The sequence below is a fragment of the Tachyglossus aculeatus genome, chromosome 11 (assembly GCF_015852505.1).
Source record: "Tachyglossus aculeatus isolate mTacAcu1 chromosome 11, mTacAcu1.pri, whole genome shotgun sequence".
In the NCBI taxonomy this organism is placed as follows: Eukaryota; Metazoa; Chordata; class Mammalia; order Monotremata; family Tachyglossidae; genus Tachyglossus; species Tachyglossus aculeatus.
In genome coordinates, this window is record NC_052076.1 from 65,728,779 (window position 1) to 65,752,723 (window position 23,945).

The 23,945-nt window shown below is 48.4% G+C and overlaps 1 protein-coding gene across 6 annotated transcripts in view; it reads right to left on the minus strand.

Moving 5' to 3' along the window:
• The window catches only part of MYLK3 (myosin light chain kinase 3), a 70,146-nt gene that overhangs the window by 4,840 nt on the left and 41,361 nt on the right, over positions 1-23,945 (minus strand). For 5 of the 6 annotated variants that reach the window (XM_038754600.1, XM_038754602.1, XM_038754601.1 and 2 more), the window contains exons 4-10: positions 17,457-18,031; positions 14,102-14,207; positions 13,764-13,857; positions 11,234-11,343; positions 9,117-9,258; positions 7,683-7,753; positions 1,995-2,123 (exon numbers count right to left, since the gene is read on the minus strand). In XM_038754600.1, coding sequence (XP_038610528.1) covers positions 1,995-2,123; positions 7,683-7,753; positions 9,117-9,258; positions 11,234-11,343; positions 13,764-13,857; positions 14,102-14,207; positions 17,457-18,031 — 1,227 coding nt within the window. The remainder of the gene's footprint in view (positions 1-1,994; positions 2,124-7,682; positions 7,754-9,116; positions 9,259-11,233; positions 11,344-13,763; positions 13,858-14,101; positions 14,208-17,456; positions 18,032-23,945) is intronic. The other variant, XM_038754598.1, reaches the window with a different exon arrangement.

The window sequence follows — 23,945 nt, forward strand, 5'->3', positions numbered from 1 at the left end:
GTTAAGCGCTTACTATGTGCCGGGCACTCAACTGAGCACTGGGGTAGATGTAAGCTGATCAGGTTGGACATAGTCCCTGCCCTACATGGGGTTCACAGTCTTAATCCCCATTTTACAGATGAGGTAACTGAGGCACAGAGAAGTGAAGTGACTTGCCCAAAGTCACACAGCAGACAAGTGAGAACTACTTCCCCAGTTTGTCCTGGGAGGCAACAGGAGAGTGTGGAAAGACCACGGCGCAGTACCCATGATTAGGTTAGGAATTTGGAGTTCCCTCTAGACTGTAAAACTCGTTGTGGGCAGAGAATGTTCATTCATTCATTCATTCATTCATTCAATCGTATTTCTTGAGCACTTTGTATGCAAAGCACTGTACTAAGCACTTGGGAGAGTACCATATAACAACAAATGGACACATTCCTGCCACAACGAGCTCAGAGTCCAGAGGGAAGGTATCTGTTATATTGTTACACTGTACTCTCCCAAGCGCTTAGTACAGTGTTCAGCAGACAGTAAGTGCTCAATAAAGTGCTCGAGAAGCAGCGTGGCTCAGTGGAAAGAGCCCGGGCTTTGGAGTCAGAGGTCATCGGTTCAAATCCCGGCTCTGCCACTTGTCAGCTGGGTGACTTTGGGCCGGTCACTTCACTTCTCTGGGCCTCAGTTCCCTCATCTGGAAAATGGGGATTAAGACTGTGAGCCCCACGTGGGACAACCCCTTCACCTTGTAACCTCCCCAGCGCTTAGAACAGTGCTTTGCACATAGTAAGCACTTAATAAATGCCATAAAAAAAATAAAAAATAAAATAAATACGATCGATTGAATTCATATATAGCCCAAATGTCCCACCATGCCGCCTCTTCATCTAGTGCAAGCCAGGGGGACAGCTCAATCAATCAAAGGCATTTATTGAGCGCTTACTAGGTGCAGACCACTGTACTAATCGCTTGGGAGAGTACGACACAAGAGAATTAGCACATTCTCTGCCCAAAACGAGCTTGCAGTCTAGAGGGAGAGACAGATGTCCATCCTGCTCACACGAGAAAAGCAGCGTGGCTCAGTGGAAAGAGCCCGGGCTTGGGAGTCGGAGGTCATGGGTTCAAACCCCCGGGCTGCACCGCTTGTCAGCTGTGTGACTTTGGGCAAGTCACATAATAACAATAATAATAATGGCATTTATTAAGCTCTTACTATGTGCAAAGCACTGTTCTAAGCGCTGGGGAGGTGACAAGGTGATCAGGTTGTCCCATGGGGGGCTCACAGTCTTAATCCCCATTTTACAGATGAGGTAACTGAGGCCCAGAGAAGTTAAGTGACTTGCCCAAAGTCATACAGCTGACAATTGGCGGAGGGAGGATTTGAACCCATGACCTCTGACTCCAAAGCCTGTGCTCTTTCCACTGAGCCACGCTGCTTCTTCGTGTCAGTTACCTCATCTGTAAGATGGGGATTAAGACTGTGAGCCCCACATGGGAGACCCTGATCACCTCGTATCCACCCCAGCACTTACAACAGTGCTTTGCACATAGTAAGCGCTTAACAAATCATCATCATCATCATCAATCTTATTTATTGAGCGCTTACTATGTGCAGAGCACTGTACTAAGCGCTTGGGAAGTACAAATTGGCAACATATAGAGACAGTCCCTACCCAACAGTGGGCTCACAGTCTAAAAGGGGGAGACAGAGAACAAAACCAAACATACTAACAAAATAAAATAAATAGAATAGATATGTACAAGTAAAATAGAGTAATAAATATGTACAAACATATATACATATATACAGGTGCTGTGGGGAAGGGAAGCAGGTAAGATGGGGGGGGATGGAGAGGGGGACGAGGGGGAGAGGAAGGAGGGGGCTCAGTCAAATGTCAAATATTATTATGATGAGAATATTAAACAGGGGAGGGAAGACCCCAAGCTATTGGCATGGCTAGCCCCCACCTGGGACATTTTCCTTCCATGACTCGAAACCAACCCACCCGTTGACTCACAGCATGTACGTGATGACTCCCACGCTCCACATGTCCGTGGGGAAAGAGACAAAATCATAATTCACCACTTCAGGGGCCAAGAATTCCGGCGTGCCGAAGTTCACCTTCAGCTTCTCCCGAGGCTTGTACCTAGGGCCGGCAAACAGAAGACCACGGGGGCTCGTGAGAAGGCTCATCCAAAGCCCGTCGAACTCGGGCTTCGGCTGTTGCTCAAGGGCTAATTATCCTCTGTGGGAGAGACTCGAAGGCGGGGACTCGAGTTTACCGCACAGAGGGCAGCCGTGGTAAACCACTTCTGCATTTTTACCAAGGACACTCTATCATCAATCATCAATCGTATTTATTGAGCGCTTACTGTGTGCGGAGCACTGTACTAAGTGCTTGGGAAGTACAAGTTGGCAACATATATACAACATGTATATATGTTTGTACATATGCATTACTCGATTGATTGATTGATTTTACTTGTACATATCTATTCTATTTTCTTTTGTTAATACGTTTGGTTTTGTTCTCTGTCTCCCCCTTCTAGACTGCGAGCCCACTGTTGGGTAGGGACTGTCTCTATATGTTGCCAACTTGGACTTCCCAAGCGCTTAGTACAGTGCTCTGCACACAGTAAGCGCTCAATAAATACAATTGATTGATTGATATAGAGACAGTCCCTACCCAACAGTGGGTTCACAGTCTAAAACACAGTGGGCTCACTCTATGGATGCCCTGCCAGAACGATTGTAGGTGGAGAGCGGGGCGTTCTTTGGTGTCGCTATGGGTCGGAAACGACTTAACGGCATAAGACAGGACAAAGGAGGGCTGGGACAATAAAGGATAAGAAATTTTACATTGGTCTATTTTAATGATAGTAATAATAATGATTTCATTTTATTAAGTGCTTACTATGCGCAAAGCACTGTTCGAGTTACCAGGTGATCGATAGTGTTTATTAAGCACTTACTATGTGCCAAGCGCTGTTCTAAACCCTGGGGTAGATACAAGGTTATCGGGTTGAACACGGTCCCTGTCCCACATGGGGCTCCCGGTCTTAATCCCCATTTTACAGACTTTTAGACTGTGAGCCCACTGTTGGGTAGGGACTGTCTCTATATGTTGCCAATTTGTACTTCCCATGCGCTTAGTACAGTGCTCTGCACACAGTAAGCGCTCAATAAATACGATTGATGATGATTTTACAGATGACAAAACTGAGGCACAAAGAAGTGAAGCGACTTGCCCAAAGTCACACAGCGGATAAGTGGCAGAACTGGGATTAGAAATCATCTCCTCTGACTCCCAAGCCCTTGCTCTTTCTGCTAGACCAGGTGGCTTCCCAGTAGGAGACGGGAGGGTAGCTGCAGGCTATAATCAATCAATCAATCAATCGTATTTATTGAGCGCTTACTGTGTGCAGAGCACTGTACTAAGCGCTTGGGAAGTACAAGTCGGCAACATATAGAGACAGTCCCTACCCAACAATGGGCTCACAGTCTAGAAGGGGAAGACAGAGAACAAAACCAAACATACTAACAAAATAAAATAAATAGATATGTACATGTAAGATAAATAAATGAGTAATAAATATGTACAAACATATATACATATATACAGGTGCTGTGGGGAAGGGAAGGAGGTAAGATGGGGGGATGGAGAGGGGGACGAGGGGGAGAGGAAGGAAGGGGCTCAGTCTGGGAAGGCCTCCTGGAGGAGGTGAGCTCTCAGTAGGGCCTTGAAGGGAGGAAAAGAGCTAGCTTGGCGGATGGGCAGAGGGAGGGCATTCCAGGCCCGGGGGATGACGTGGGCCGGGGGTCGATAACAAGGTTTGGGGATGGCCAGGGAAGCAGCATGGCCTAGTGGATAGAGCATGGGCCTAGGAATCAGAAGGTCATGGGTTCTAATCCCAGTTCTCATGTCTGCTGTGTGTAGCCTTGGGCAAATCACTTCACTTCTTTGTGCCTCAGTTACCTCATCTGTAAAATGGAGTTTAAGACGGTGAGCCCCAGGTGGCTGTGTCCAGCCCTATTTCCTTGTAACCACCCCAGTGTTTAGTACAGTGCCCGGCACATAGTACGTGCTCAATGGATACCACTAAAAAAAAAAAAATAAGCAGGGGAGGGTTGTGCAGTAAGCAGCACCGAATTACAATCATCCTAGCTCTCCTCTGTACCTTGTGGGCAGTGCGGTCACAGAGCTGAGCCCACCCTCCACCGTTGCCTAGGTTACCACCCCTCGACAGCTCTGCCCACATCAGCTGAGGAAGCGTTTCCTCAGAACACGCTGTATTACTCTATTTATTTATCTTACTTGTACCTATCTATTCTATTTATTTTATTTTGTTAGTATGTTTGGTTTTGTTCTCTGTCTCCCCCTTCTAGACTGTGAGCCCGCTGTTGGGTAGGGACTGTCTCTATGTGTTGCCGACTTGTACTTCCCAAGTGCTTAGTACAGTGCTCTGCACACAGTAAGCGCTCAATAAATACGATTGATTGATTGATTGATTGATTGATTGTCCCCTTAGCAGGAGCTGTACAGAAATCTGCTCGGGGGAGCAGGGACTGCGAGAGAGTGGGAGGGAGGGAGCTCCGAAACCCACTTCTCCAGTCAGCCCGGCCGGGCCCCAGGAGAGTCCTGATCCCCTCACTATCCCTTCCAACTGCCTGACCAGTTCCGGGACCCCCTCCAGCCCAGAAGTCCGGGATAGGAAGGCTTTATTAATAATAATAATATTATTAATTATTTACCTCAGTTACTTCATCTATAAAATGGGGATAGAGACTGTGAGCCCCGTGTGGGACAGAGACTGTGTCCAGCCCGATTTACTTGCATCTACCCTAGTGCTTTAGTCTGGTGCCTGGCACATAGTGTTTAACAGGTACCACAATTATTATTATTATTATTACTCTTTGGAGCTGCAGAGATCAGAGCTGACTAGTAGATTGGATGAGAAACACCTGAAGCGCTCTCTCTGATAATAATAATAATAATAATAATAGTGGCATTTGTTAAGCACTTACTATGTGCAAAGCACTGTTCTAAGCGCTGGCAAGGTTACAAGGTGATCAGGTTGTCCCACATGGGGCTCACAGTCTTAATCCCCATTTTACAGATGAGGTAACTGAGGCCCAGAGAAGTTAAGTGACTTAATAATAACGATAATGATGGCATTTATTAAGCACTTAATAATAACAATAATGATGGCATTTATTAAGCACTTACTATGTGCAAAGCACTGTTCTAAGCGCTGGGGAGGTTACAAGGTGATCAGGTTGTCCCACGCGGGGTTCACAGTCTTAATTCCCATTTTACAGATGAGGTAACTGAGGCACAGAGAAGTTAAGTGACTTGCCCAAAGTCACATAGCTGACAATTGGCAGAGCCGGGACTTGAACCCATGACCTCTGACTCCAAAGCCCGGGCTCTTTCCACTGTGCCGTGCTGCTTCTCTAATTCTCTGCTTCTTTAATGGATAGACTGAAGTTAGACTGAAGACGGATTAGATTGAAGGATAAACTTCTTGGACACAAAGAAGCACCATGGCGTAGTGGATACAGCATGAGCCTGAGAGTCAGAAAGTCATGGGTTCTAATCCTGACTCTGCCACTTGCCTGCTGTGCGGCCTTGGGCAAGTCGCTTCACTTCTCTGTGCCTCAGTTACCTCAATGGAGATTGAGACTGTGAGCCCCATATGGGGCAGGGACTGTGTCCAACTCATTTTGCTTGTATCCACCCCAGCATTTAGCACAGTGCCTGGCACATAATAAGCGCTTAACAAATACCACAATTATTATTATTATTATTAAATTGGAAGGGGTGACCAGTCTGTGGGTCCTCTGGATGCTCTTGGAACATATTTCAAAAGAGATCCGCGTTCACCTGCCTGAGATGGCTTCGGTTGTGGCCCCATGTGAAGGCAGGGGGATGGTGTACTTCCCAAGCGCTTAGTACAGTGCTCTGCACATAGTAAGCGCTCAATAAATACGATTGATGATGATGATGATGATTAGATGACTTCTCAAGGGCCACCCAGCCCTAGATGGGGTTAGGTTGAAGAACAGCCCTGGGCTGAGGACCACCGGGCTCTAGCAAGGGGACGATCCTCGGAAGAAGGAATCTGGCTGCTCTGATCCTCTTTTCCAGTCCCACCGCGGGGAGAGAAGCCCCCAGCCAGAGGAATCTCTCTGCCGGAGAAGCAGTGTGGCTCAATGGAAAGAGTCCGGGCTTTGGAGTCAGAGGTCATGGGTTCGAACCCCGGCTCCACCAATTGCCAGCTGTGTGACTCTGGGCAAGTCACTTAACTTCTCTGTGCCCATCTGTAAAACGGGGATTAAGACTGTGAACCCCACATGGGACAACCTGATCACCTTGTAACCGCCCCAGCGCTTAGAACAGTGCTTTGCACATAGTAAGTGCTTAATAAATGCCACCATTATTGTTATTATTAAGTGCTTAATAAATGCCATCATTATTGTTATTATTAAGTCACAACTTCTCTGGGCCTCAGTTACCTCATCTGTAAAATGGGGATTAAGGCTGTGAGCCCCACGTGGGACAACCTGATCACCTTGTAACCTCCCCAGTGCTTAGAACAGTGCTTTGCACATAGTAAGTGCTTAACAAATGCCATTATTATTATTATTATTATTAAGAGAGAGCGCTTCAGGTGTTTCTCATCCAATCTACTAATCAGCTCTGATCTCTGCAGCTCCAAAGAGTAATAATAATAATAATAATTGTGGTATCCGTTAAACACTATGTGCCAGGCACCGGACTAAAGCACTAGGGTAGATGCAAGTAAATCGGGTTGGACACAGTCTCTGTCCCACACGGGGCTCACGGTCTCTATCCCCATTTTACAGATGAAGTAACTGAGGCCCAGAGAAGTGAATCCCAGACAAGGGAGGAACCACCAAAGATTATTTGGTCTAAGCCCCTGCCTCCAAGCTCACTTTGAGAAGCAGCGTGGCTACTGAATAGAGCACAGGCCTGGGAATCAGAAGGACCTGGGTTCTAATCCCACCTCTGCCACTTGTCTGCTACGTGACCTTGGGCAAGTCACTTAACTTCTCTGTGCCTCCGTTTCCTCACCTGTAAAATGGGGATTAAGACTGTGAGCCCCATGTGGGACAGGGATTGGGTCCAATCCGATTACCTTGCATCTGTGAGCCCACCGTGGGACAACCTGATCACCTTGTAACCTCCCCAGCACTTAGAACAGTGCTTTGCGCATAGTAGGTGCTTAATAAATGCCATTATTATTATTATCTACTCCAGAGTTTCGAACAGTGCTTGACATATAGTAAGCACTTAATAAATATCAGCATCATCATCATTACCAGCTAGGGTCTGGAAAGGGAGAGGAGCAGGAAAGGACAGAAAAAGAGTTATGAGTTCCACAGCTGCCCTGCCTAATTATCTCATTTCTCCCCCGCTTGCTTGTGTGGGGTGAGTTGGAAGTGCGGTAAATCCTATTGGCAAGGAGCACGGTAACGCAACTCATCATTGCAAAACTGTCCTCTCAGAATGCCACGTCGTAGGCCCAGTCCTGATTTGCACATGTAACGTGACATCTGTGCCTAGGCAAGGAGCTTGGCACACGTGTGCGCTTCCAAATCCTCCCGGAGCGAACTCCGATCATCTGTAAACCCAAGTGAGGCAGCCGCTTTGGAAAAAGCGCAGTGTGTTAAAGGGTCTTACCTTCTGGCCAGCCCAAAGTCGATTATTTTAATTTGGTTTCCAGTCCGATTTACACACAGGATGTTCTCAGGCTAGAAGAAGAAAGAGAGGGACGGTGGATTGGCCATCCGGCCGGTGGCCGGGGGAGGGATCGGATTTCCGGAGAATCAGGAGTGGCTATTTCTGCTTCCCAGCGAAGCTCCCTGCCTCCCACCAGGAGCCTGGAAGGTCCCCATCTGCTCTCCCCGCAAGCCATTCCCTCAGTACAGACCACTCTCTGCTCCCTGCCGGAGCCACCTACTCCTCAATCAATCATTAATAAATGGTATTATTCGAGGGCTTACTGTGTGCCGAGAGCTGTACTGGACACTCGGAAAAGAGCAACACCACAATTGGAAGATACATTTCCTGCCCACAACGAGCTTATCGTCTACAGGGGGGGACAGATGTTAATATAAATAAATCACTTACGGAGGTGTACGTAAGTGCTGTTGGGCTGAGGGAGGGGTGAAGAAAGAGAGCAAATCCAAATGCCAGAGTGGCGCAGAAGGGAGCGGAAGAAGAGGAAATGAGGGCTCAGTCGGGGAAGGCCGCAGCAGGTGCCTCACTGGTTGGCTACCTTCAACTGGGAATTGGCAACTGCGGGGAAACCGAGAGGCTCCCACTGGATTTTCAACCTGAGCCCCCGGCTCTCCTTACCAGACATCAGTCAGGGAGAAGGGAAAATGGACTCTAGAAAAACAATTTCAAATGGGCCACTGGGCATGGACTTGGGCAGGAGCTCACAAGCTTTCATTCTTTCTCCTTTTGGGTGAGGGCTCAGAAGGCAGGGCTGAAAATACCCCTTTAAGCCAGGGAACAGTGGCCATTACATTTTCACTTTCAATTTCAACTCCTTCTGTTTGGCCTAGAGGAAAAAGCCCAGGCCTGGGAGAAAGAGGACATGAGTTCTAATCCCAGCTCTGTCATTTGTTTTGTTGTCTGTCTCCCCCTTCTAGACTGTGAGCCTGTTGTTGGGTAGGGACCATCTGTATATGATGCCAACTTGTACTTCCCAAGCGCTTAGTACAGTGCTCTGCACACAGTAAGCACTCAATAAATACAACAATGAATCTGTCTGCTATATGACTTCGGAAACAGTTTCTTTAACTGTAAAATGGGGATTCAATGCCTTTTTCATTCTCTCATTTATTGAGTGCTTACTGTGTGCAGATCACAGTACTAAGCACTTGGGAAGTACAAATTGGCAACATCCCTCCTTCTCAGTCCGTGAGCCCCAGATGAGTTGGGGTTTGGGTCCAACTTGATTATCTACCAAACGCTAAGTGCAGTTCTTGGCACATAGTCAGCACTTAACAAATAACACAATTATTATCATCATTATTTGTCGGAGAGGAAAAGTGTCCCAGCCGGCCTCCCCTCAGCCTCAGGGGCCCCCCGTTTCCCAAGACCAACCTTCAGGTCCAGGTGCAGGATGTACTGCTGGTGGAGATAGTGGATGCCCTCACAGATCTGCCTCGTGAACAGGATGACATCCAGCTCCGTGAGATGGTATTTCTCATCCGTGATGCGGTCAAACAATTCCCCACCGTCGACGCTACGATATCAGAAGGGGGAGACGGGCAAAGCGGTGAGCCCTGGTCGGGGAGGGGAGAGAGGCTACCCTTTGTTCCCCCAACGCCAAGAAATCTACAGCCCCTCAGGCTGGGGCAACCTCGTTTCTCGGCCCCTGGCCCGGCTGATGACCCCATGGCTCTTCTGAATCAGAATTCCTCTGGAAGACACTCAGCGGGAAATATCCAGTGAGGTAGCAAGACTCCACATTTGTTTTTGGTTTCTTTTGCCATTCACAAATGCTTGGATTCTTCAACGCTGGATTATTCCCGACTTATCTCCAAGGGGCCTATGCTATTTTTGCTGGTGGTGGTCTGCAATAGTTTCAGGAAATGGATAGGCAGTGATGCCAACTGCGTGTAATAATCTCGAACCCCCGGACACACGCCGTGCTTCTGGCCCATCGGATAATGCCCTCAAAGCTTTTTGCAGAAGTTCGTCCGAGTCCCCCAGAAGCTGGAGCGTTTCTCGGGGAGACCCCCGACTCCCCTCCCCATTTCTGGCTCCAGAGTCAATGCACTCCCTTCCTGAATTCCTGTGAGCCCGGACTCCATTTCTGAGCTGGAGAACTCAGTGACAGGAGCTGAGGCAGAGTGGGGCTGGATGCTGAAAATTCAAATATCGGATATAAAGGTGTCAAGGGGCCGTATCTGTATGGGACCGGGGACAGACCAGATGAAACTCGTACTGTTCATATAATAACAACAATAATTGTGGTATTTGTAAAGCACTTACTACGTGCCATGCACTGTACTGAACGCTGGGGTGGATACAGGCAAATTGGGTTGGACACAGTCCCTGTCCCATGTGGGGCTCACAATCTCAATTCCCATTTTACAGGTGAGGCCACTGAGGCCCAGAGAAATTAAGTGACTTGCCTAAGGTCACACAGCAGACAAATGGCAAAGCAGGATTAGAACCCATGACCTTCTTACTCCCAGGCCTGTGCTCTATCCATTACAACAGGCTGCTTCTCATTTTGACATGCTAATTGCCCATCCATCGGCCATGCATTTCACAAGGTAAGGAGCTGAGGCGGAGCGGGGCGCTGGACACTGAAAATTCAAATTACCAGATAACGGAGAAGAGGCGTGGCTTAGTGGATAGAGTCAGAAGGACCTGGGTTCTAATCCTGACCCTGTCATATCATGATCAATCGTATTTATTGAGCACTTACTGTGTGCAGAGCACTGTACTAAGCGCTTGGGAAGTACAAGTTGGCAACATAGAGAGACAGTCATATGTCTGCTGTGTGATCTTGAGCAAGTCACTTAACTTCTCTGTGCCTCAGTCGCCTCATAAGCCCCTTGTGGGGAGGGACTGTGTCCAACCTGATTAACTTGTATCTATCCCAATGCTTAGAACAGTGCTTGGCACATAGTAAGCGCTTAACAAGGACCATAATTATTACTATGAAGGTGTTCACGGCCACATCGATACAGGATAGGGAACAGAGTAGCTGAAACTCAGACTATGGGTATAAAACCGGATGAGTCGCCACCAACAGCCGTGCGTTTTGCTGATGGCGGGCACCATCACCTTGGGGTAGGTCAAGGTCACAAGAGGAGAAGACTCAGACCTTCATTTGCTACTTGCAGGGAGGGCTTTGGTGATAGTTCACCTTCTAGACTGTGAGCCCACTGTTGGGTAGGGACTGTCTCTATATGTTGCCAACCTGTACTTCCCAAGCGCTTAGTACAGTGCTCTGCACACAGTAAGCGCTCAATAAATATGATTGATTGATTGATTATCACCCGAGGGCACCATATGCAATATGACAAAGTGCTGGAATAAAAATTATTATTATTATTGCGGTATTTGTTAGGCGCTTGCTATATGCCAAGCACTGTTTTAGCTACAAGTCCTGAGTTCCAGGATAGCCAGGGCGTTCTGATACCTTCTGTCCACCTCCGCAGTCTTTTCCTCCCCCCGACCCTCCCGTCCTCTAGGACACTCACTATTCCATGACCAAGGTGAAGCTGTTCTTGCTCTCAAAGGCATCGTACAGTTGGATCAGGTTCACGTGGCTCAACTGGTTCATGATGTTGATTTCATTCTTCACTTCCTCCTGGGGAGAGGGCAAATTTCCAGAGTCGGCATCAGACAGTGCCCAAGCAGGAGCTCCTCACACTGACATCACTGGAGGAAGGGGGAGCTTTCTGTTTTCTCCCTGGGCTCCCTTTATCCCCTCCATCCTGGTTGCCCACTGTGGGCACTGAGTATAACCAACTCTGTTATACTGTAATAATAATAATAATAATGATGGCATTTATTAAGCGCTTACTATGTGCAAAGCACTGTTCTAAGCGCTGGGGAGGTTGCAAGGTGATCAGGTTGTCCCCCGGGGGGCTCACAGTCTTAATCCCCATTTTGCAGATGAGGGAACTGAGGCCCAGACAAGTGAAGCGACTTGCCCAAAGTCACCCAGCTGACAAGTGGCGGAGCGGGGATTTGAACCCATGACCTCTGACTCCAAAGCCCGGGCTCTTTCCACTGAGCCACGCTGCTTCCCCGCACTTAACTGTATTCTCCCAAGCACTAAGTACAGGACTCTGCACACAGTAAGAGCTCAATAAATATGACTGATGGATATTCTAGAAGTCCTGGAGCCAAGATTAGAACCCAGGCCCTTCTGATTCCCTTGTGGCCTTGTGGATAGCGCCCATGAATGGGAGTCAGAAGGACCTGGATTCTAATCCTGGCTCTGCTCCTTGTCTGCTGTATGACACCGCGTGAGCCGCAACTTTTCTGTGTCTCAGTTACCACAGTTGTAAGATGGGGATTAAGCCCGTGAGGCCATGTGGGAACTGGGCTGTGTCCAACCTGATTATCTTGTATCTTCACATAGTCAGCACTTAAATGCCATAAAAAAAATTCTAAGAAAACTCAGAGACCTTTAAATATGCCTGACTCATCCGTGGAGACCTTCTGAATGGTCTGCCCACAGTAAACGCTCAATAAATATGATTGAACGAATGGTCTGTTCTCCTGAAAAGGAGCCTTTTTCTATCTGCTTAGGATGGCAAAAATCCTCGACTGGCAATTCCCCTCCAAGTTTCCTGATGAACGCGGAGAGAATTGGGTGACAGGAACTGCTTGCTTTCACCTAGGCCAATTCCAGCCAACCTTCAGCCACCTCTGTTGAGAATCTCTTGTGAACAGAGCTGGTTTTGGAGAAGCTTTTGTAACGGAGGAAGCCCCGGACGAAGCTCTTGCTCTAGAGGAGTGGACTGTCTAGTCAGGGAAGGCAGAACAGTCTCCAAACGCACAAAAATCCAAGTGGCCAGAAGACACAGAGCCATAAAGCATCCTCAGAGACCAACCAACCAAAATGGGTGTGTGATTTAGAGAGATGGACTGCGCTTTCGAGGAAGCGCTGAGTAGAACTGGAGGGTGAGTGGAGTCAGGGAGAGTTAACCGGGGAAGGCTTTGTGGACGACAGGGCTCTTTTACTACGGTATTTAATAATAATTGTGGTATTTGTTAAGCGTTTACCATGTGCCAGGCACTGTATTAAGTGCTGGGGTAGCTACAAGATAATCAGTGCCTGTCCCACAAAGGGCTCCCAGTCTCAATCCCCATTTTGCAGATGAGGTAACCGAGGCACAGAGAAGTGAAGCGACTTGCCAAGGTCACCCAGCAGACAAGTGGCAGAGCTGGGATTAGAACCCAGAGAAGCAGCGTGGCTCAGTGGAAGGAGCCCCGGTTTTGGAGTCAGAGGTCATGGGTTCAAATCGCGGCTCCGGCAACTGTCAGCTGTGCGACTTTGGGCAAGCCACTTCACTTCTCTGGGCCTCAGTTCCCTCATCTGTAAAATGGGGATTAAGGCTGTGAGCCCCACGTGGGACAACCTGATCACCCTGTATCCTCCCCAGCGCTTAGAACAGTGCTTTGCACGTAGTAAGCGCTTAACAAATGCCAATTATTATTATTATTATTATTTGGGCAAGTCACAACTTCTCTGGGCCTCAGTTACCTCATCTGTAAAATGGGGATGAAGACTGTGAGCCCCCCGTGGGACAACCTGATCACCATGTAACCTCCCCAGCGCTTAGAACAGTGCTTTGCACACAGTCAGCGCTTAACAAATACCAAAAAAAAACCCATGAATTTCTGACTCCCAGAAAGATAGAGCGGGGGGCTTTATCTGCTACACCATGCTGCTTCTCTACCACGTGCCAGGCACTGTACTGAGCGCTGAGGTAGATACAAGCTAATCAGGTTGGACACAGTCCAAAGTCCCCTCTGGGGATTAACAGTCCAGTGGAGGGATTGGTTTGGGGTAGAGAAGGGAACAAATATGGGGCCAAGATTTGTAATAATAATAATTGTGGTATTTGTCAAGTGCTCCCACGGCAGACAAGTGGCAGAGCTGGGATTAGAACTCATGACCTTCTGAATCCCAGGCCCAGGCTCGATCCACTGCCCAGGGGAGGGGAGGTTTGTGGCGGTGAGCAAGACAAGCGACACCCCTTCGGGGCTTTATACCCGGTCCTTGGCTGTCTTCACTTTGATGATCTTGGCTGCCAACGTAAGACCACTGGACTTCTCCGTGCATTTATGGACTTGGCCAAAGCGTCCCCTGAAAGCAGAAACCAAACACAGCAAAATGAGCCCCCATGGCAGCCCACTTTCCACACCCCCACCCCACCCTGCCCACCCACTAAAGTCATTCATTCAATTCAATCTTATTTATCGAGCGCTTACTGTGGGCAGAGCACTGTACCCCCCTCCCTGCCCGCTGTGGATGCCCCACACCGGCCCGGGCCCGTCCCTCCGATCTCCGTCCATCCCGTCTCACCGCCAAGAAGGTCCACGGCACATACCCTCCCAGGACTTCGTGTTGGCACACCGAGTAGCCCACCGTGATGGCCGCTTCCTTGACGCTGACGATCCGATGTTTGAAAGGAGCAGGAGGCGGGGGGCTGTCGTCTGAAGGAGGGAGAGAGAGGCCATTCTGCGCCAACCGGCTCTCCCCCCCGGGCAGCACATCGGTTAGGCAGCCCCTCAGAGCGCTTCCCTGGACTGCGGCCCAGGTGGGAAGGTCTCCTTAGACCGCAGTTCCGCCTTCGAGGATGGCAGAATCCCGAGGATCATTTGGGACCCAGAGCTGGGCCCTGCAGTCAATCGATCAATCGATCAATTGTATTTATTGAGCGCTTACTGTGTGCACAACACCATACTACGGCCAGGGCCCAGTGGATAGAGAGCACGTGTCTGGGAGTCATAAGGTCATGGGTTCTAATCCCGGCTCCACCACTCGGCTGCTGTGTGACCTTGGGCGAGTTGCTTCACTTCTCTGGGCCTCAGTTGCCTCATCTGTAAAATGGGGATTAAGACTGCGAGCCCTATGTGGGACAGCCCTACTGAAGACTCACTTTCTCCAGGAGGCCTTCCCAGACTAAGCCCCCTTTTCCTCTGCTCCCCCTCCTCTCCCCATTACCCCGACTTGCTCCCTTTGCTCTACTCCCCTTCCCACCCCACAAGCACTTGTGTATATGTACATATTTATTATTCTATTCATTTATATTACTGACTGTGAGCCCGTTGTTGGGTAGGGACTGTCTCTATATGTTGCCAACTTGTACTTCCCAAGTGCTTAGTACAGTGTTCTGCACACAGTAAGTGCTCAATAAATACGATTGATTGATTGATTGATGTGCATAGATCTATAATTCTATTTTTTTATATCGATGCTATCGACGCCTGTTTACTTGTTTTGATGTCTGTCTCCCCTCTTCTATACCGTGAGCCCGTTGTGGGCAGGGATTGTCTTTCTTTGTTGCTGAAGTGTACTTTCCAAGCTCTTAGTACAGTGCTCTGCACACAGTAAGCACTCAATAAATATGAACGAATGAATGATAGGGACTGTGTCCAACCCAACTATCCTGTATCTACCCCAGAACTTAGAACAGTGCCTGACAAATAGAAAGCACTTAACAAATACCATAGTTATTATTAACAACAATATAACAGACATGTTCCCTGCCCACAGCAAGCTTAGTCCAGAGGAGATTTGAACTCACAACCCCTGATTTACAAGACCAGTGTTCTAACCCCTGAGCTTCGGAGTTCTCTGTCACCAGGGTCTCTGTGAAACAATGGAAAAAATAAGCAACCACTTGACTCACCTCGTTCCCCCTACCTCGCCCCAACCACTGTGCTGTCTGAGGGTTTTGGAAGGTCAGTTAGTCAATCATATTTATTGAGCACTGTACTAAGCGCTTGGGAGAGGACAATATAATACAACAGACACATTCACTGCCGATAAATGAGTTTACAGTCTAGAGGGGGAGTCAGACATTAATATAAATAGATCAATTAAAGGTATGTAACTAAGTGCTGTGGGGCTGGGAGGGGGGATGAATAAAGGAAAAAAGCAGGGCAGTGCAGAAGGGAGGCGGAAACAGAAAAGGTGGGCTCAGTCAGGGAAGGCTTCTCGGAGGAGTTGTGCCTTCAATAAGACTTTGAAGGGAGGAAGAGTAATTGTCTGTCAGATGTGAGAAGGGAGGGCTTTCCAGGCCAGAGGGAGGACGTGGGCGAGGAGTTGGCGACGAGGTGGACCAGATGGAGATACAGTGAGGTACAGGTTAGCATTAGAGGAGCAAAATATGGGGGCCGGGTTGTAGTAGATCAGATCACCTTCCCTCCAACTGAACCCCTCAATCGGCTGAGGAAAGGGGACAGTTAGAGTCGCTGGGAAAACCACCAGGGAAAATTCCGGGCGACATGCAGAGCCAATCGCGCCGTCCACAGATCTGAGGAGGGGAAGGGTGAGCCAGAGCCGCCAGGGAAGGCGAGAGGCCTGGGCCTGCCTGGGCCTGCCTGAACCTGCTCTTTGGGCACCCGTCCTTCTCTGGGAGCCTTCATCTATGGAAGTGAGGTTACCACAACCCCGCAAATCTTGGGGCTGAGAAGCAGCAGGGCCTAGTGGCAAGAGCACGGGCTTGGGAGCCAGAGGACGTGGGTTCTAAAAATCTCAGCTCCACCACTTGTCTGCGGTGTGACCTTAGGCAAGTCACTTCATTTCTCTGGGCCTCAGCTACCTCATCTGTAAAATAGGGATTGAGACTGTGAGCCCCACGTGGGACAGGGACTGTGTCCAACCCAATTTGCTTGAATCTACCCCAGCGCTTAGTACGGTGCTTGGCACATCAATCAATCAATCATATTTATTGAGCGCTTACTGTGTGCAGAGCACCGTACTAAGTGCTTGGGAAGTATGAGTTGGCAACATATAGAGACAGTCCCTACCCAACAGTGGGCTCACAGTCTAAAAGGGGGAGACAGAGAACAAAACCAAACATACTAATAAAATAAAATAAATAGATTAGATATGTACAAGTAAAATAAATAAATAGAGTAATAAATATGTACAAACATATATACATATATACAGGTGCTGTGGGGAAGGGAAGGAGGTAAGATGAGGGGGATGGAGAGGGGGGCGAGGGCGAGAGGAAGGAAGGGGCTCAGTCTGGGAAGGCCTCCTGGATGAGGTGAGCTCTCAGTAGGGCCTTGAAGCTTAACATAAGAGCTTAACAAATACCATTATTATTATCATTATTAATCAATCGCTCCACCAACCCCGGCCCATCCTTTTTGCCACCAGGGCGAGGCCAAAAGAGGGCCAGTGAGCAGCAGGCTCAGTCACTGGCAGCAGACAAAGCTGCGGGGCCTTGGGGGTCTTCAGGAGCCGAGGGGACGTGGCCCAGGTGGTCTCCACGAGGTTATGGGAAGGGAGAGGGTGGGTGACCCTGGCCACTGAGAGCTGACAAATTGCACTTTGAATTCAGTGTCTGGACATTTTGAGCCCCAGAGGCCGATGGCCCTGCTGTAGCGGCCCATTTTGGGGGTCTGAATGATAACAATAATAATAACTGGCATTTGTTAAGCGCTTACTATGTGCAAAGCACTGTTCTCAGCACTGGGGAGGTGGCAAGGTGATCAGGTTGTCCCACGGGGGGCTCACAGTCTTAAACCCCATTTTACAGATGAGGTAACTGAGGCTCAGAGAAGTGAAGTGACTTGCCCAAAGTCACACAGCTGACAATTGGCAGGGTCGGGGTTTGAACCCATGACCTCTGACTCCAAAGCCCGGGTGCTTTCCACGGAGCCACACTGCTTCTCTAATGATCCAGGCGGCGTGCGTACATGAACCCAGCCGGGGGTCCGACTTACCCACGACCACGCTGCTCCCACTCCCGGCGGCTGGGTCGCCTCCAGCCGCAGCCATGCTCTCCTGGGTTCTTCCAGGGGTCCGGCTGGGCTCTGTTTCCGTCTCTCCGGCCGGCCCTGCTCGCGACGTGGCGCTCCCGGCTTGGCGATCCTTCCCTGGCTCCGAAGCCGCAGTTCCCGGCTCTTCCCCCCTCTTCACCGGGCCCCAGGAAGCCCCCCTCTCCCCTCCTTTCCCTGCCGGGCTGGGGTCCGCCTCAGACCCTGGTGTCTCCCCGGTTTGCGTGCATGCTGGTGGGAGCTTCTTCTCCAGCGGAGGAGACCCAGGGCCACCCAGGGGGGCCTGCTCCATCAGGGAGGTCCCCCGCTTCCCGTTGGCTACTGCTTGAGCAGTCCTGGGGAGCGGGAGGCAAGGCCTATGGGGTGTCAGCCCCTGCCGATGCCTAACGCTTTCCCCTGCCAAGACCGGCGGGGAGGGGAGTCGGGGAGGAAGGATTTGTCCAGCAGAAGGGCCCCGGTTTTCCCCTCTGGTCACCAGCATCTCTCCAGGAGTCGCCGTCTCTTGGACGCAGATGGAAATCCTGCGGGACGAAGGCAGAGAGAGAGCCTGCTGAGGGGTGATCCGTAACAATAACGATGGCATTTATAAAGCGCTTACTATGTGCAAAGCACTATTCTAAGTGCTGGGGAGGTTACAAGGTGAGGGGGCTCACAGTCAATCCCAATTTTACAGGTGAGGGAACTGAGGCCCAGAGAAGTTAAGTGACTTGCCCAAAGTCACACAGCTGACAATTGGTGGAGCCGGGATTTGAACTCCTGACCTCTGACTCCAAAGCCCGTGCTCTTTCCGCTGAGCCACGCTGCTTTTCACTTGTACCCGACTCTGTCATCTTTATTACCATCACCCCTATGGCAGCCTCAGCCTGCCATCCAGTGGGAACACACACACCTAAATCCATCAATCCATAGTATCTATTGAGCTCTTCCTGCGTGCGGAGCCCGTGTACTAAGCGTTTGGGGGAGGACCATTCCGTAGAGGTGGTAGACATTCATTCGTTCATTCAGTTGTATCTATTGAGTGCTTACTCTGTGCAAAGCACTGTACTAAGCACTTGGGAGACTGCAATACAACAGTAAGCGCTTAATAAATACAACTGAATGAATAAATGAACAACAGACACGATCCCTTCCCTCAAGGAGTTTTCAGTCTAGGCAGGCAAAGGGCCCTAGCAATATTTTAAAGCCTTTCTATCAGGCAAAGGAAACTGCCCAGGGATTGAGTAAGGGGGAAGGGCTAGAGAGAACAGGGGATTGCCCTAGATTAGGTTGTCAGTCCCCCTTTTTTAAAAACATGGTATTTGTTAAGCATGTCAAACATTGTTCTAAGCACTGGGGCAGAACAAGCAAAATAGGTTGGACCCAATCCGTGACCCATATGGGATTTACAGCCTTAATCCCCATTTTATGGATGAGGTAACAGGCACAGAGAAGTTAAGTGACTTGCCCAAGATCACACAGCAGACAACTGGCAGAGCTAGGATTAGAACCTAGATCTGTCTGACCCCCGCAGGCCTGTGCTCTAACCACCAGGCCAAACTGTTTGCATCTTCCAACTCTGTTTGATTGTAATAATAACAATAATGATGGCGCTTACTCTGTGCCATGCACTGTTCTAAGCGCTGGGGAGGTTACAAGGTGATCAGGTTGTCCCACGGGGGGCTCACAGTCAATCTCCATTTTACCGATGAGGGAACTGAGGCCCAGAGAAGTGAAGTGACTTGCCCAAAGTCAGAAAGCCGACAGGTGGCGGGGCCGGAATTAGAACCCACGACTTCCGACTCCTAAACCCGGGCTCTTGCCACTGAGCCACGGGGGTTCACAGCCTTAATCCCCAGTTTACGGATGAGGTAACTGGGGCACAGAGATGTGAAGTGACTTGCCCAAGATCACACAGCAGACAACCGGCGGAGCTAGGATTAGAACTTAGTCTGACCCCCGCAGGCCCGTGATCATGATGATGATGACATTTGTTAAGTGCTTACTATGTGCCAAGCACTGTTCTAAGCGCTGGGGTCGATACAAGGTCTCGGGTTGTCCCCTGTGGGGCTCCCAGTCTTAATCCCCATTTTACAGATGCGGTACCTGAGGCTCAGAGAAGCGACTTGCCCAAGGTCACACAGCAGGCATGTGGCAGAGCCGGAATTCGAACCCATGACCTCTGACTCCCAAGCACAGGCTCTTTCCACTGAGCCACGCTGCTTCTCAGCTTTAACCACAAACTGTGTCTTCCAAATCTGTTGGATTGTACAGTGCTTGGCACATAGTAACCGCTTAACAAATGCTATTATTATTACTCTCCCGAGCGCTTAGAACAGCATTCTGCACACAATAAGCGCTTAATAAAAGCCTAGCATTCCTAGCTATTCTATTTATTTTATCTTGTTAGTATGTTCGGTTTTGTTCTCTGTCTCCCCCCTTTTAGACTGTGAGCCCACTGTTGGGTAGGGACCGTCTCTATATGTTGCCAATTTGTACTTCCCCAAGCGCTTAGTACAGTGCTCTGCACATAGTAAGCGCTCAATAAATATGATTGATGATGACGATGATCCCCCCTTCTTACCTCCTTCCCTTTCCCACAGCACCTGTATATATGTATATATGCTTGTACATATTTATTACTCTATTTATTTTACTTGTACATAGCTATTCTATTTATTTTATTTTGTTAGTACGTTCGGTTTTGTTCTCTGTCTCCCCCCTTTTAGACTGTGAGCCCACTGTTGGGTAGGGACTGTCTCTATATGTTGCCAATTTGTACTTCCCAAGCGCTTAGTACAGTGCTCTGCACACAGTAAGCGCTCAATAAATACGATTGATGATGATGATTCCCCCCTTCTTACCTCCTTCCCTTCCCCACAGCACCTGTATATATGTATATATGTTTGTACAGATTTATTACTCTATTTATTCTATTTACCTTATTTTGTTAGTATGTTCGGTTTTGTTCTCTGTCTCCCCCCTTTTAGACTGTGAGCCCACTGTTGGGTAGGGACTGTCTCTATATGTTGCCAATTAGTACGTCCCAAGCGCTTAGTACAGTGCTCTGCACATAGTAAGCGCTCAATAAATATGATTGATGATGATGATGGATTCCTGCAATGCATTACTGGTCCTGGTCGAGCCGCGGGCCTGCTCCTAAACCTCCTCGGCCAAAGAACCCTTATGTTCAGCGGCAGAATTTGTTCATTCATCCCCTCAATCATAATTTTTGAGCGCTGTGTGCAAAGCACTGTGCTAAGCGCTCGGGAGACTACAGTGAGGGAAATCTCTTTCCCTGGGATGCATCATGGCGTAGTGGATAGAGCCCAGGCCTGAGAGCTCGCTGTTGGGTAGGGACCGTCTCTATATGTTGCCAACTTGTACCTCCCAAGCGCTTAGTACAGTGCTCTGCACACAGTAAGCGCTCAATAAATACCATCGAATGAATGAATGAGAGGCAGAAGGGCATGGGTTCTAATCCCGGCCCACTTGTCTGCTGGGTGACCTTGGGCAAGGCGCTTACCTTCTCTGTGCCTCAGTTACCTCATCTGTAAAATGGGGATTTAGACTGTGAGCCCCACGTGGGACAACCTGATCACCTTGTATTCCCCGCAGCGCTTAGAACAGTGCTTGGCACATAGTAAGTGCTTAATAAATGCCTCTATTATTATTATTATTATTTTACTTCAAGGTACCTCAGTGACCTCACCGGTAAAATGGGGATTGAGACTGTGAGTCCTAGGTGGGACAGGGATGGTGTCCAACTCGATTTGTTTGTATCTACCCAAGCGCTCAGTACAGTGCCTGGCACAAAGAAAGCACTTAAATACCATGATTTTAGACTGTGAACCCACGGTTGGGTAGGGACCGTCTCTATATGTTGCCAACTTGTACTTCCCAAGCGCTTAGTACAGTGCTCTGCACACAGTAAGCGCTCAATAAATACGATTGATGATGATTATTATTATTGTAATCATTATTACTGTCCGAGGACCTCTGGGGTCCTGGAGAGTGGGCCTGGCATAGCACTCTTTTCCTTCTTCAAATGCTGCCAAGTCGTTTCCAGCTCTTAGCGACTCCAGGGACACACCTTCTTCGGAATGTCCCATTTTCTGTCCTAAAGTCGTTCTGGTATGTGTATCCCTAGGGATTTCCCACTTCGAGACAAGCGTCGTCCATTGCTGAATGCCTGCCTTGGCTTGTCCTGGATTTTGACCCAGGGGAAAACTCCATGCTAGGGGATTCAGAGGCCACTCTGACATTCATCTTTTAGACTGGGAGCCCACTGTTGGGTAGGGACTGTCTCTATACGTTGCCAATTTGGACTTCCCAAGCGCTTAGTACAGTGCTCTGCACACAGTAAGCGCTCAATAAATACGATTGATGATGATGATTCATCCTTCCCCTTCCTTCCTCTCCCCCTCGTCCCCCTCCCCATCCCCCCATCTTACCTCTTTCCCTTCCCCACAGCACCTGTATATATGTCTATACGTTTGTACATATTTATTACTCTATTTATTTATTTTACTTGTACATATCTATTCTATTTTATTTTGTTAGTATGTTTGGTTTTTTGGGGGTTTTTTTGTCTCTGTCTCCCCCTTTTAGACTGTGAACCCAATGTTGGGTAGGGACTGTCTCTATACGTTGCCAATTTGTACTTCCCAAGCGCTTAGTACAGTGCTCTGCACACAGTAAGCGCTCAATAAATACGATTGATGATGATGATTCATCCTTCCCCTTCCTTCCTCTCCCCCTCGTCCCCCTCCCCATCCCCCCATCTTACCTCTTTCCCTTCCCCACAGCACCTGTATATATGTCTATACGTTTGTACATATTTATTACTCTATTTATTTATTTTACTTGTACATATCTATTCTATTTATTTTATTTTGTTAGTATGTTTGGTTTTTTGGGGGTTTTTTTGTCTCTGTCTCCCCCTTTTAGACTGTGAACCCAATGTCGGGTAGGGACTGTCTCTATATGTTGCCAATTTGTACTTCCCAAGCGCTTAGTACAGTGCTCTGCACACAGTAAGCGCTCAATAAATACGATTGATGATGATGATTCATCCTTCCCCTTCCTTCCTCTCCCCCTCGCCCCCCTCCCCATCCCCCCATCTTACCTCTTTCCCTTCCCCACAGCACCTGTATATATGTATATATGTTTGTACATATTTATTACTCTATTTATTTATTTATTTTACTTGTACATATCTATTCTATTTATTTTGTTAGTATGTTTGGTTGTTTTTTTTTTTTCTCTGTCTCCCCCTTTAAGACTGTGAGCCCAATGTTGGGTAGGGACTGTCTCTATATGTTGCCAATTTGTACTTCCCAAACGCTTAGTACAGTGCTCTGCACACAGTAAGCGCTCAATAAATACGATTGATGATGATGATTCATCCTAGAGTTCCCCAAAGGCTGTGTTTTTGGGGAAGCCAACGGAGGCTTCCCCCAAGGCTGCTGCGGAGAGCCTCGCTCAGTCTATCCAAGCCCAGACAACATGGGGAAGAGGGAATGCCACTGAAGAAGCGTGGTTTAGTGGGAAAAGCACTGGCTGCGGAGACAGAGGACGTGAGTTTTAATCCCAGCTCCACCACTTGTCCGCTGGTGACCTTGGGCAAGTCACTTCATTCATTCATTCATTCAATCGTATTCAATAAATACGATTGATGATGATGATGATGATTTATTGAGCGCTTACTGTGTGCAGAGCACTGCACTAAGCACTTGGGAAGTACAAGCTGGCAGCATATAGAGACGGTCCCTACCCAACAACGGGCTCACAGTCTAGAAGGGGGAGACAGACAACAAAACAAAATATAACAAAATAAAATAAATAGAACAGTAAATATGTTCACGCAAAATAGAGTAGTAAGTCTGTACAATCATTCGTTACATACTTCTCTGTGCCTGTTATCTCATCTGTAAAACGGGGAGTAAGACTGTGAGCCCCACGTGGGACAACCCGATCACCTTGTATCCTCCCCAGCGCTTAGAACAGTGCTTGCACATAGTAAAGGCTTAACAAATGCCATTATTATTATTATTATCTACCCCAGTGCTTAGAACAGTGCTTGGCACAGAGTAAGCACTTAAATACCATCATCATCATTATTATCATCATCATCATTATTATTATTAGGTGATTCAACTACCTGCCCCTTCCAGGTCTTCAGGAAGGGGGTGGTTATGGTTGTACATATTTATTACTCTATTTATTTATTTATTTATTTATTTTACTTGTACATGTCTATCCTATTTATTTTATTTTGTTGGTATGTTTGGTTCTGTTCTCTGTCTCCCCCTTTTAGACTGTGAGCCCACTGTTGGGTAGGGACTGTCTCTATGTGTTGCCAATTTGTACTTCCCAAGCGCTTAGTACAGTGCTCTGCACATAGTAAGCGCTCAATAAATACGATTGATTGATTGATTGATTGATTGATTGGGTGAG